The sequence below is a fragment of the Herpailurus yagouaroundi genome, unplaced genomic scaffold, assembly GCF_014898765.1.
Source record: "Herpailurus yagouaroundi ecotype Mexico unplaced genomic scaffold, PumYag 186, whole genome shotgun sequence".
NCBI lineage: Eukaryota > Metazoa > Chordata > Mammalia > Carnivora > Felidae > Herpailurus > Herpailurus yagouaroundi.
In genome coordinates this window covers 22,640,728-22,655,434 of record NW_024412417.1, presented here as the reverse complement: position 1 = coordinate 22,655,434, position 14,707 = coordinate 22,640,728, and the positions used below count along the sequence as shown (strand labels likewise).

The 14,707-nt window shown below is 34.6% G+C and overlaps 1 protein-coding gene across 4 annotated transcripts in view; it reads left to right on the top strand.

Moving 5' to 3' along the window:
* The window catches only part of CSMD3 (CUB and Sushi multiple domains 3), a 1,253,459-nt gene that overhangs the window by 1,150,518 nt on the left and 88,234 nt on the right, over window positions 1–14,707 (top strand). For all 4 annotated transcript variants that reach the window (XM_040494274.1, XM_040494275.1, XM_040494273.1 and 1 more), the window contains 5 exons: window positions 4,431–4,511; window positions 5,458–5,571; window positions 10,412–10,600; window positions 10,984–11,130; window positions 13,865–14,053. In XM_040494274.1, coding sequence (XP_040350208.1) covers window positions 4,431–4,511; window positions 5,458–5,571; window positions 10,412–10,600; window positions 10,984–11,130; window positions 13,865–14,053 — 720 coding nt within the window. The remainder of the gene's footprint in view (window positions 1–4,430; window positions 4,512–5,457; window positions 5,572–10,411; window positions 10,601–10,983; window positions 11,131–13,864; window positions 14,054–14,707) is intronic.

The following is a 14,707-nucleotide window of genomic DNA, read 5'->3' as shown; positions in this document are numbered from 1 at the left end:
AAATGAAGTAACTCATGTAAAGTAGCTTGCAGAGTTGTTTGCACACAGTGGACTCCTCAAAAATATAGTCTTACCTCCCTTCCATCGCTTCCTTTGTGTATAGGAAGGATTGCACTAGAGAGACACAGAAGGCAAGAAACATCCTGTAGACAAACTTAATAACTCATGTGCATTTATTTTCTAGGGCTGCTGTAAATAGAGCACCACAAACTGGCTGGATTAAGCAAACAGAATTTTTTCCCCTCACAGTTCTAGAAGCCAGAAGTGTGAAATCAGTGTATCGACAGGGCCATGCTCTCTCCAAAGGCTGTATGTGAGGATCCTTCCTTGACTCATTCTAGCTGCTGGGGGTAGCCAGAAATCTTTGGCACTCCATTCTCTGTCCCTGTCACATGTCTTCCCTGTTCATCCATCTCTGTCTTCTCTCTTTTTATAGGGACAGCATGGTGTTTTAAGGGCCTGCCTTGATTCAATATGACCTCAAATTAATTCATTATGTCTGCAACAACTCTATTTCCACATAACATTCTAAAGTTCCAAGAACGACATAAATTTTGACGGGCACTCAGTACAATAGGTTTGAAATGACAGGTCTACACTGAGAAGTTCGCAGAAAGAATGTAAAGACACTGGACAAATTGTAGACTTATTTTAGCAAACAAACCAGCAGAAATGGATGAAGATTGAAAACCGAATTGTTGGAAGCTGTTTATGATTTATTTACTTTTTGTAGTACTTGTCTTTAAGAGTCAAAAGAAAAACAGATGCAAAGGAGTTTCCTTCATTATTTCCTTCTCCTTTACATTATAGTCAGAATTACATAGTTCTACCGTGTAAATAGGGCCTGCCTAGATCTCATTTCTTAGCACTGTCACCCACAATTACTTCTATTTTATGCCCACTTGCAAATTTAAAGGACATAATAATCCCAGGGAAGACTGTTCAGAGACTCATTCCTTCCCAGGGAAGCCAGTGTTTCATATGCTATTTAGTAAATATTTGTTGGGTTATATGCATAGTTACAGGAGCATATAACTGTGAAAAAGCAGATAAACAGTCTTCCCTCTCATATTATTTAAAGTCGAAGCAGAGACACGAACAATGAACAAATAGGCTAAGAAATGGACAATTATTAGTAAATGTTGAGACAAGTCATGCTGTGTGTGCAACACCTGTGATTAGAAGATACCAGTAAGGGGTCAGTGTAGGTAGGCAGTGAGGAGCTCAGAAGACATATTTATCCAGGTGATATAAAATTGGGAATTAAGACAGAAATCAGACTTGAAGTCACAAGAATCAATGAAATCACTTAGGTGGGGATTGTAGAAAATTTGTTCAAAGGGAACTTTATTCAGAATTCAAATCTATAAAATTGAGGGACATAGAATGGCTTTTATGAAGTAGAGGCAAGAGGACGGGACATTACCCCTCCTCAGACCCTCCATGACCCTAAAGTGATCTCTTGGTTCCCAAGACACATTTTATAAAACTGCAGGTCATGGAAGAGAACAGAGAATAAGAAAGAATTTAGCTCACAACACCCATGTGGTCTTGGAAAAATAGTACAAAATCTCAGGGTGCCTGGGTGACTCCGTCAGTTCAGTGTCTGATTCTTGATTTCAGCTCAGGTCATGATCTCACCATCATGGGATCAAGCCCCATATTGGGCTCTGCATTGGCATGGAGCCTGCTTAGGATTCCCTCACTCTTTTTCCCTCTGCCCTTCTCTGCCCGCCACCCACTTCCCCGCCACCATGCTCTCTCTCCTTCTAAAATAAAACCTAAAAAATTTTTTTTAATAGCGCAATATGTCTGAATATCAGATTCTTATTAATAATAATTTCTAATCCCTAGTCTTATAAACTCTGCAACTGAGTTATGTAGGTCATTCTAAGCATGTTCTACAGATGACACTAGCCATGGATTCTTCACTGATAAAAAATGTGCTCTTTCTTAAAATAATAAACTAATTTATTCTTAGCATGAAAATCAAAAATAATTTTATGGGCAAACAAAAGTGAAATAATACATGTGTGGGCATCTCTCTACACTTTGCTAACTTCTGAGTTGATCTCTGTTCTACGTCAAGATGAGATAAAATGCCCTGGGTACCTGTGTGGCTCAGTAGGTTAAGTGTCCCACTTTGGCTCAGGTCATGATTTTGCAGTTCATATATCTGAGCCCTGAGTCTGGCTCTGTGCTGACAGCTCAGAGCCTGGGGCCTGCTTCCGATTCTGTGTCTCTCCTTCTCTTTCTGCTCCTCCCTCACTCATGCTCTGACTGTCTCTCTCTGTCTCAAGAATAAACATTAAAAATAAAATTAAAAAAAAAAAAAAGGTGAGATAAAATGCTCTCCTCTGAAGCATAGTCTCCTAAGGATTTCTCCATACTGGGCTCCCTATACCTTTCTATATATCCCCTTTCTCTTACCTCTTTGGCATTTATTACAATTGCCTTTTGCCTTGGTAATTGTATCCCTCTTAAGGTCTACGATCAGGAAAATTATTTAAAAATGCCTAATGTTACTTTAAACTTTCGTCTCAAAAATCCAGGTTACACTTTTCTGTCCTGGGCTTCTTTCCCAGTGAGTCTTTTCTCTAGTTGGTAACCCTTTTGTGTAGAGCAGTGTTTTACTTGCAAATTAACATCTTTGTACAGCAAGTGCTTTTATAAACAGGTTGAAGTACTGGAAGGAAGATGTTTGAAGAGACAGACAAAAATTTACAGCAGGAAATTGAAACGAAAATTTTCCTTGATTCATCCCTCTTCAGCTACATTTCAAAAAACGTTCTTATTTTTTTCTGTCCTTAGAACCCTGGAGGTGTATTAATCGATTGACCTCTTATAAATGGCCTTTTGTTACATCATGATGAATCAGTGCCCAACTTGTTGCTCATGTTTTCTCCTCCATCTGCAACGATCTCATGTCCATGATTACCCTTCAGAACTGGAAAAATCATACTCGTTCTTTAAAATGTTGGGGTGTCTGGGTCGCTCAGTCGGTTAAGCGTTGGACTTTGGCTCAGGTCATGATCTTGCAGTCCATGAGATCGAGCCCCTCGTCAGGCTCTTTGCTGACAGCTCAGAGCCTGGAGCCTACTTCAGATGCTGTGTCTCCCTTTCTCTGCCCCTCCCCCATCCTCTCTCTCTCTCTCTCTCTCTCTCTCTCTCAAAAATAAATAAACATTAAAAAGTTAAGAAAAACAAACCGTACTTTATCCATCTCCTTTTCTAGGAGTCTTCCTTAACTGGTCCAGTTGATGTTCCCGAGTACTCTCATAATTCTTTCATGATAGTGGCAATACTGAAGGTATGGGCTTTGGGGTTAGAGGACAGAGGCTGGAGTCTTGGATAAACCCTGTACTAGTTGTGTGAGCTCAGACAAGTTACTATGTCTTTTAAACCTCATTCTCATTATCTGATCATTGAGGTACCTAAATAATTTAACTCCTGAGTTTAAGCAATAAAATTAAGCATATGAAACACACTCTTCAAATGTTACGATAAAGTGTGTTCTTGACTAAACAAGATTATATTACATTATTTATAAATCATAGTGAAAATAAAACTGTGATGCAGATATCAGATGGGGCTAGCAGTCATGATACTTGGATTCTTCAAAAATTTTTATTGTGGTGGCTTTTAAACTATGCCAAATAGGAGTGTTTCTAATCTAAAGGGGACAACCTATTCAAGTGATGTAGATTATTAGAATCATGAAATATAACTAATAGGTATTTCATGAATATACTCATATAACATGGGGAGAGAAGGTTCTGGAGCCAGACTACCCAGGTTCAAATCTCAGTTCTGTTACATTACAGCTGTGTGATTTAGACAAATTCTTTGATTCTCTGTGACAGTTTTTTCTTTTATAAAGTGGTGATGATTCTAGACATAGTCATGAATTAAGTAATAAAATAAACACATTTTTGTGAGGACTGAGTTAATATTAGTAAAATATTTATAATATTTTCCGGAATTGAGTAAGCATTGAGTACTTGCTTGCGATTATAAGTACATGCCAGGCACTTTGCTAGGTGCAGGAGACTGAGATGAACCTTGGCATTGGGCACATAACAATGACATATTTATAATGATGTATGTGTAATGAATATAAAATTGCTAATTGTGATAATGCCAAGGAGAAAATTAACAGTTGTTATGAAGCACATAACAAGAAGGAATAGAATGAGGGTAAGAAATAAGGAGTTACAGGTAAGCATTCTTCCCCTGGAAAATATGTTGGCATCTAAGGAATGATTTGTTTTCCCTCAATATTGTATCATCTTTTAAATAAACAAATAATTGAAACTTGATAAATTATACCATTTATTTTTATTCTTACAAATAAAGCATTATTTTTTTTCACATGTGTGAATATATACAGCCTCTGAGAGAAGGAATAAACACATTGTCTATTTTTATAGCTTATCAACTAAGAGTGTGCCAGCCTCCGCCACCTGTACCCAATGCTGAAATTTTGACAGAAGATGATGAATTTGAAATAGGTAAAGTCTGATAAATTATTTTTTAAAAACATAGTGTTACTAGAAGTATTTTCTTTAAAAGAAATAAACAGAATAGTAGCGACCTCTCTTAGACTGTCTTTCTCTGGATTGTTGGGGATTGTTTGGAATTCTTAAAATTGGACAGTAGTGAAAAGACCAAAAGGGAGTATTAGGCAAAAAGCAAGAATTCTGTATCTCTAGGATATGTAATTGGAAAGCCAGCATGATCATTTGAACCATACAACCATGTTCTGGTGGTCAATAATTTGCTTCCTTCTAAATTATTATTTTGTTACCTTGCAATACAGTAATGTTCTTTGAATTCAGGCTCAAGCCTGAAACATACAATGAAGAATATATAGGGTGTATTAGAAGATATGCTTTATTTCCATATCTTTAAAGACAAGTGGTGGATTATGCTCAATTTAATAGTAAATAAAGCCCTTTGGAAATTAAATCCCTATAATGTCTCACAGTTCAAAAAATGATGTAACAAAAGAAGACATTTTAACATTCCTATAATAAACTCATCATTATCATCATATTGATTTTGGTTGAGAAGTTAAGAAAATATCAATGACTACTGTAAACTTAATATAAAAGCAATAATTCTGAATCATTTTAACTAGCTTAATATATTTTTAATGAATACCTTAACTATACCAACTAGATTGTTTCCTTACTGCTATTGCTTACATCCAACTGGTGCACACCAGTTAAATCTTACTGTAGTTTACCCCTGGCTTCAGTTCTGGTTTGTCAGTGTCCATGAGGTACTTGTAGTTCAATGTTTTGAATATTATCCCTGCTTATAACTAGTAGAATTTTATACCAATTGAAAATAACTGAAGGGAAAAAATATTCTACTTTTGCAATAGAAACATCTGTTCATTGTTACCATAACCTGTTGCCTATCTGAAGCCTCTGTCTTTTTTTTTTTTAATAGGTGACATTATTAGGTATCAGTGTCTTCCAGGATTTACTTTGGTTGGTAATGCAATTCTGACATGCAGATTAGGAGAAAGACTTCAAATGGATGGAGCACCTCCAGTTTGTCAAGGTATCAATTCCTATGATTATTTATCTCTAAGCATTTGTTTTATGTTTAATCCAATAATGGAAAAATCGAGAAAAGTCTACTTTATATAAATATGTAACTGACCATAATGTTAAAAGTTATACAGCTTATACGTAGTGTCTTTTATTTCATGATTTCTCAGATTTAACTTTAAAAATTACTTATTCTTCCAAGGTCTATTTTTTTTCCTTTTAGTTTATCCCAAAGTCAGTTCAATTTATTTAAATTAATTTTGCTGTGAGGAGTGGAAATGGAGGTGGAAAATAAGAGAAAAAAACTTAAAGACTCCAATGTTGATTGCCTTTACTTGACATAGTTATGTTCTAACCACTAAATTCATTGAACTTTAATCCAGCATCTGTTACATATAAGGGTTTGAGTAACAAACAAACAAACAAACAAACAAACAAACAAACAAACCAGCTATAAATGGTTCCTGCTGTGAAGGCAACATGGCTTAAGGGATATAACATCCATGTAGGTGGTAGGAATACAGCGTTTAGGAAACAGGTCAAGGGGCGATAGAATCATGTAATGTTTTATTGTTTATGGGGCAGGGAAAGCTTGATGGAATTGTTGCTCCCTGAATCTTCGTTCCAAATGATGGGTGAGACTTAGAATAGAGATAAATAAAGGGTGGTCCAAATGACAGATGAATATGTGGAGACACAGAAGTGGAAAACAGAGGTATAGACTTGAAGGAATCCACTGTGAAATTACAGGGGTAAGACCATGATGGACCTTGAATGGTGTGAGAGAGTTTTGGTGTTCAAAAATAACATATTGTTAATTTGTGTAACCCCGTAGGGCCCAAAACAGAGCCCACCACATAGTAACTAATTATAAATAGTGGTTTATTTGAATGAAATTGAATTGAATTTGACAATCCCTCCCCAGATTTTCTTGGATGACTTCCTTCATTGGAGTTTATTCCTGAGAAATGGAAATCTGTTTCTTGCATAGACCTTTATCTATTAAAATGAGCCAAAAACAAAACTTTTATTTTTACGTTTCTTAGTTATAGCATGTTTATTAGTCCAAACATGCTATAAGTAGGAATTAACATTTAATTTTCTACCCCATTGGAGTCCTTGCAATAAAATGGAAGGATTTTCACAAGAAGCTTTGACAATAGCAAAAGGAAAGACATGTTTGGAGGTAAAAACGAACACCAATGTGAGCATTTTCTTTGCTCTTAGTCAATGACTTCAGAGCATCTAGAAGTTGTTTGGGTTTTCTGAAGGCTATCACCTATAATCTTGATATTTAAATGTCATTCATTCAATTTTCTCCTTCACACAAGACTTCCTTTTAGCCACTTAGGATTATTCAAGGTACATATTCAAACATTTAGATGTGAATGTGGAGGATATAATTTTAGCCTTTTGGGAAATTATACGTGTGAAAATAACTTGGGCAGACACAAGAAGGTGTGAAAGAGCAATTACATGTCAGGACTTTCTCTTTGACTCCAATATATAAAATTTTTTGTGAGTTCTTAGAGGGCAACACTTAATTATTTTTTTGTATCTGGATCTCAATACGTTTCTGAAAATTAAAATAAAACAATCTAGATACCTTAATTACTTAATAATCCCTCATCACTCAAACTTTCAATCTACAATCAGAAGTTGCTACTGATTAATAATTACATCTCTTCCTAGTCTGTGTACTATCGAGAACACAAAAAAAGACTAATTTTTATTTCATAATGGCACTTCAGGTACTAGCTAAACCCTAATAAATCATCTCTCAGAATTAGTTTATGCAGTGTTATTACATTAACTAATTAACCAGGTACTTAAGCCAAAACTCTAACTTTACCTTTTTTCTTTATTTGACTGAATTCACAGACTTGCCAAAACGGTCATTCTTTTGGAGTCTGTTAGAACGAATATACATTGTTTTTAGTCTATCTTAAATTACTTCACGTTTTCTCACTTTTCCTAAAAGAGGCTGCATCAATTCTGTTATTCTTCCCTTTATCCTTTTTAGTTTTCTTTATCATGCTTAAAATATGGAAAGCAATGCTAAATGTGCTGCTTTTCAAAGATTTTGATATAAATGAAGTATAATGGGCGATTATATTCGGTGGTTAAAACTGCAGGGTCCATCCAGCTGAACCTGTGACACCTCTGCACTCTAAACTCTCTGGGCATTGATTCCTTCGTATGTGTAATGGCAGGAGGAATTGTACACGCTTTCTAAAGTTGTTGGGATAAGTGACATAATGCACAACAGGCGCTTAACAGTGTCTTAACATATAGTCACAATCAATACATATTCCTCTTATTCTTGATGGTTGTAGGGCTTCTTGGTATGTGTTGGATAGTATGAAAATAGGTTAATTTGTGTACTTAAAGTAAATTATATTGAATCATATCAGGTTTTCAAAAGTAATCTGGAATATTTATTCAGTTTAGAATATGGGGGCCAACATATTAAATAGGACATGGCACTTGGTTTTTAATAATCATAGCCCAGAAAGGGAGACACCAAAAATTTAAGGAAATAGCCATGAAATTGCTAACTGCAGTAATAAAAGCATACATTGCAGAGACACCAAGAAGGAAATCAGCGATTCTGGTCAGATTGGTAGCAGAGCGGTTCAGGAAGGATTTTACAGAAGATGAGACACTTCATCTGGGTGTTGAAAGGCAGTAACATTTCAAATGCAGCAGAGGAAAAAAGGGCATTTGAAACAGAAGCACGGATGAATGAATGTGCAGAGTTCAAAAAGCTGCACATAGTTTATCTACTATGTTTGGAGCATTTCACTTCAGTGGAGGAGGATCAGGAAAGAAACTCAGGGAGGTGGGTAAGGACTGAACTTGGAGGACTTTGTGGCAAACTATGAAGTTGCTAAATGGTTTTGGTGAAGAAGTCACATGCTCAGTAAGCCAAACAGATACTTAGTTAAGTATTCCACGGTATTAAATAGCTGAGCACACACTAAATAAACCCTTCCTTAAACTTACTTCAGCTTCCCATATGATTATATACATCTGTCATTTCAATATGCCATAGCTATATACTCACTAATATGTATTCTTCATGTTTGACTCAAATTTTTCATTTCATTTACGATTGTCAAGTTAATGTTTTTGTTTATTTTACACATTTTTCATTTTATGAAAAGCAAAGGTCAGATTTCTTTTAGAGTGCTTATGACCTGCTACCATTTACTTAATTATTTTTGAGAAATCTTAAAGTTATATCCAAGAAGCAAACATCTTAGATTGAAGTAAAAGAAGCAGAAGTAAAAGCCAAAAAAAAAAAAAAAAAAAGGAAAACAACTCTTACATGTTTTACCTTTACTATATTCTATGTTTAGTATTTTGTTTTTAGTATATCTAACTATGCTATATTCTTTAGTCAATTTTCAAGTGTCTTAATATTAGTTATGGTTAATTTTGTTTTCAAATTATTTCTTTTCAAGTTATCAACTTGATTAAAGAGAAATTATATATTGCCAAAATCTATTATTTTTATATCCTTTTCTATCCCTATACTACATGGAGACTTTATAACTCAAAGTATTTCATTGTCCTTGTATCCAGGAAGTGATGAATATATATCTTTCATCTATTCATGTATATTCCAGCAACTATATTTGGTGTTTCCAAGCCTAGCTCATTTGAGCAAACACTGAAAAACAAGAATACTGCTTAAGGTGCTATTCTAATTATTTTGAGATCCACATTATCTAACTCCAAGATGGAAATTGATTCATAGTAATTGGATTAGGAAATGTCGTGTGAAACATTTCCAACTCACCAAATTCTCAAAAGTGGTCTACTCTGCCCATCATACCAGTTGAATGTCCCCAGTAATAATACCCCAAAACTGGTCTCTCCAAAATTTAAAAACTTTTTAGCAAGAGTGCACATGGGACATTTTGCTGTAACCACTCTCACTGTTCTGACAAGTAGAAAGTTCTGTATTTGAACTAAAGTGTTTGGTATATATGAGTTAACTTCTGTACAATGTAAGCTATACTGAGCAGCTCCAATACTCAAACTCTTAAGAAAAAAAACAAAAGGCTGAAATAGCATCACTTGAATGGCAAGAATTTGATCATCTTGCCCACGCTCTCATTCCAAATGCAAATTTAAGTAGATGTTTGTATTTGGCCCAAAACATGATGCTTGATGCCAACAACTAAAGTTTACTATACTTTGGAGGCTGTTACATCATAATTATGTTTATTGTCAACATATAACAAATTTTCTGTATTTTTGAATATACATATATTTGTTGTCTAGCAGTGGTATCATTATGAAATAAGAAGTGTTATACTTTGTCTTACATTTATGGTCTGGAGACAACACGAAGAACTGAAAGATGACTGGTAACCTAAAATTGTGTTAAATCCTCATGGCTTACCCCCATCTCTGAGTTCAGAAGTAGCCTAGCCAGGAATGAATACTCTCAAAAGAGTGCAATTTCTTGTCTGGCCCTACATACCTGAGTGAGTTAAAGTTTGAGGAGAAATGAAAGTGAGTAACAAGGAAGGAAGGAAAAGGACAAGCAAAGACATAAACAAAAGGGGCAGCGGAGAGAGGACACAAGAAGATGAGGAAATATAGGGAAAGTATATAAAGAAATCAAAGGAGATAAATGTTTTATCTTTTAATTTTTTGGTCATTCCTCCATGTTTTGAACTGCAAGTTTAATACAAATTATCTCTTCAAACACATAATTCAAAGTATTGTCTCCTTTATAATGATTAAACATGAAAGTGGAGTACCCAATGTTTAAAATGCAGTTTAAACTTAGGTCTAACACACTAGCATTAGTTAATGATTTCTTTCTTTGATAGTGCTCTGTCCTGCCAATGAATTACGGCTGGATTCTACTGGAGTCATACTGAGCCCGGGATATCCTGATAGTTACCCAAATCTTCAAATGTGTGCCTGGAGCATTTCAGTAGAAAAAGGATATAATATCAGCATGTTTGTAGAATTCTTCCAGACAGAAAAGGAATTTGATGTTCTTCAGGTGTATGATGGTAATATCATTTATATTTACTGCATATTCATAAATTCATCTCAACTACTCTAATTTTACATGCAGACCTTCAGTATAAACAATTGCTTATATGATTTTGTTTTATCTCCACCGTTATTTTTAGAAGTATCAATATCAAGTTTATCTAGATACCATGTGAAAACTGTACTTAAGCTTATTATTTTACAAATTATAGATTCTTTGGCTGTGGAATTAAATGTTTAAAACAAAGATAATATGTTTTAAGGTACTGTTGATGATATAAATTGCTTGTGGAGCAAAATGTCACCATAGTTAATAGTACTCTAAACATATAAAATATTAAAGATAAATTGGAACATAATTTTTCAGGTATGTCTAAATTGTATTATTTTCTTCCCAAAGGACCAAATATTCAAAGTCCAGTGCTTATTTCCCTCAGTGGAGATTATTCATCTCCTTTTAATGTAACAAGCAACGGTCATGAAGTATTTCTTCAATGGTCAGCAGATCATGGCAATAACAAAAAAGGCTTCCGGATAAGATATATAGGTATGTGATACTTACAACTTCAGTACAGATCCCACCGACATCTTCAGTATGGCTGTGGCTAAAGAGCACAGACGCAGATACTATTCAATTAGATACGAATCTAAGTCACAGTCCTGCACTGAGGTTCCTTGAGCAGTTTATGTAGCCTCTCTGTGTCTCAGTTTCCCCATTGTCATGATAATAATCCAATATCTCTCTTGTGATTTTTGAAAAGATTAAAAGCATTTAGGGTATTTATGACATATATGTTAGTTATAAGTTAAAGTCTGGTATCTTCAATACTTTTTTTTCAATACATTTATTTCCCTTGAATTCTTGCAAAATAGCAATACTGTTGCTCAATTGTGTGTATCAGATCTATTGAATGACTCCTTTATATGATAAGGTTAAACAAAAGATAAACATACCATGGTAAAAATCTTTGTTTTTATTATCCATCCATTTATGATACCTGCTAAGTAAGTTAAATATTGAAAGTGAAGTGATCAGCACATCCTTTAAAAACCTTCACTTTTGAAAAAATAATTGTTTTGTTATTACTGCTTTTCAGTGAGTAATATTTAGAAAGATATGGAATAAAATTCCTTTTTAATAACAAGATGAAATAATTTTTCTATGCCCCTTCCTGTTTATCGGGTCTAATGATTCTGAGCCAAATATTTTCTTATTGAATAAGTATATGTAAATAGTTATTCATTATTCAAAGTTCATATTCCTTTTTTTTGTCATCCTAAATCATGTCAGAGGAATGGGTTTGTGCTCAATAACTGAATATTTCAAAACCAATCAGGCATCTCTTTCTGTATCGTGTTCTGATCATGTCTCCCCAAGCCATGGGTCATTGCTAATCAATTCAACAGAAAATTACTTTATAATTATAAACAATTCTGACAAAAATTCTAGGTATAGCCTTCAATAAATGTTGAATTTCAGTTCTAAAAATATACTCTCAAATTTGTTTATTTATATAAATTTGCATCTATATCATATACAAATAAAATTATTTTGTCTATTTACTTTGATTTTAAAACTATAAGATGATAGTTTGATTTTAATTGATTAACATTTGTCTTCTACATATTAGAATTGACTTATCACTGACACCATAATACCAATATGTATGTAAGTTTTATCATACAATATATTTATGTTAAGTTTTAATAATATTATTACATATGCAAAGAAGTGTTTTAAAAAATTTAAGCATGCACAGTCATCATTAAAATTTTTTCATATTTCAATCTATATTTCTATCATATGAACAATATAAATGTCTTTTTATTAAATTTGTGCCCAAAGATGGAATTTAAAAGTCAGCACATTAAATGTATTTTTAATGATCATAGTAACTTAAAGGGAAAACATTCAAATCAATCAATTATAATCATTAGATTGACTATATTATAGATTAAACCCTTATTTATGTTGATATTTCTGAAAAATTTTGATATAAACACATTGAAAGCATCACTTTAACCCCAAGAATAGCTTGACATATTGTAAATTTTTCTTTAGAAATAATAGGTTATGACATATGTATTCCAGGTCCAATCTCTTTCTTACTAGTTTCCCCTAAAGTCTTATTTTTCTCAGATGAATACATTGAAGTTTCAAAGGGTAAATGTATCCCGCCAGGCTGAATAGCCTTAAAAGTACATATATATGAAAAAGATATTTGACATTATCTTTTGACATTTCAGACTTCAAAAGATGAAGAAAGTTTTACTTTATTGACATTTTTATCACCATATGTAAGCACTTTGACAGCATGGAAACTCTTTAATAAACTGGGAGAGAGGATTATGGAGTGTGGGGGGTCTATTTAGAAATCAACCAAAATGAGGGGTGCCTGGGTGGCGCAGTCAGTTAAGCGTCCGACTTCAGCCAGGTCACGATCTCGCGGTCCGTGGGTTTGAGCCCCGTGTCAGGCTCTGGGCTGATGGCTCAGAGCCTGGAGCCTGTTTCCGATTCTGTGTCTCCCTCTCTCTCTGCCTCCCCCGTTCATGCTCTGTCTCTCTCTGTCCCAAAAATAAATAAAAGTTGAAAAAAAAATTAAAAAAAAAAAAAAAAAAAGAAATCAACCAAAATGAAATGCTTGACCTAACATGATATAGGTGTCTGGAAATACCTTCAAAGTTACATGTAAATAACATGCCCTAAAATATTACTACCAAGACTGTGGTATTTAGTTTCTTCAAATTTTTAAAATTGTATGTATTTATTTTGATAGAGAGAGCAAGCAGGAGAGGGGCAGAAAGAGAATCCCCAGCAGGCTGTGCAGAGACCAATGTGGGGCTTGAACCCAAGAACCACAAGATCATGACCTGAGCCAAAACCAAGAGTCAGACACTCAACTAACTGAGCCACCCAGGCACCCTACATATGGGTCTTTCAAATGACAAGAAGTACAGTTTCTAAAATTCACTGAAATATTTGTAGGGCTTTTCAACCTGTAGGGTGTTAAGAAAATATGTGTATTTCAATTCAGAATGCATCTTCCATGATGATAAAAAAATTAAAAGAAAGCTCAGAGATAGTTTTGTCTCCCAAAAGTTATTTCAACAGATTGTGAAGAAAATAGAAAATTATATTATGTTCATATGAAGTAAAATTCACACAGGTGGCAGTTGCCCTATTTTAAGTACTAGTATTCACTTAGATTTTTTTACCATGCTGTATTGTAAAGAATTTCTGATTCATTAATTATACAGTGATTCCTTTGTCTTTTGAAAAGCTTTCTACTGTAGCACACCAGAATCTCCGCCTCATGGATACATTATCAGTCAGACGGGTGGACAACTTAATAGTGTGGTCCGTTGGGCCTGTGACAGAGGATTTCGACTCGTTGGAAAAAGTAGTGCTGTGTGCAGAAAGTCTTCCTATGGGTATCATGCATGGGATGCACCGGTCCCTGCTTGTCAAGGTGAAGTATATTATCCCCAAATGCATTAAAAGATTAACCTCATTTAACGTTTTCATTTGGGTCATTGGAACTTCCCAAACCATAAATATTCAGAAGCATAGTATAGATGCCCTTCATGAAAGTAAGACTTAAAAATGCAGAATGATAAATTTGAGAAACGTGATACACACTGTTTTATAATTCATTTGTTGTTGTGTGATTTATGCCTTTCCTGTAACCACTCATACACCTATACAACTTTATTGATACGTCTACCATTCTCGTGACTTTGTTGTCAGAAAATGATCGACCCAGAGCTGGAGACTGCATTAATGTGAAGTCTGCAGAGAGAAAGCAGAGGATAAGAGTGGGCAGAGTCACTGAAGATGCACTCTGAGTATGCAAAAATGTGCTCTCAGAGCAACAAATTTAAAATAGGAAAATGTAGCTGACCACCACGTTATTTTTTTTTCTTCACTGTTTAGCTAACTTAACAGAGATGTGTCTTTCCCTTTCACTTGCATTTTATTAACAGTTGAGGGGGTGTCTGGGTGGCTCAGTTGGTTAAGCATCCCACCTCAGCTCAGGTCATTATCTCATGGTCCATGGGTTCGAGCCCCGTGTTGGGTTCTGTGCTAACAGCTCAGAGCCTGGAGCCTGCTTCAGATTCTGTGT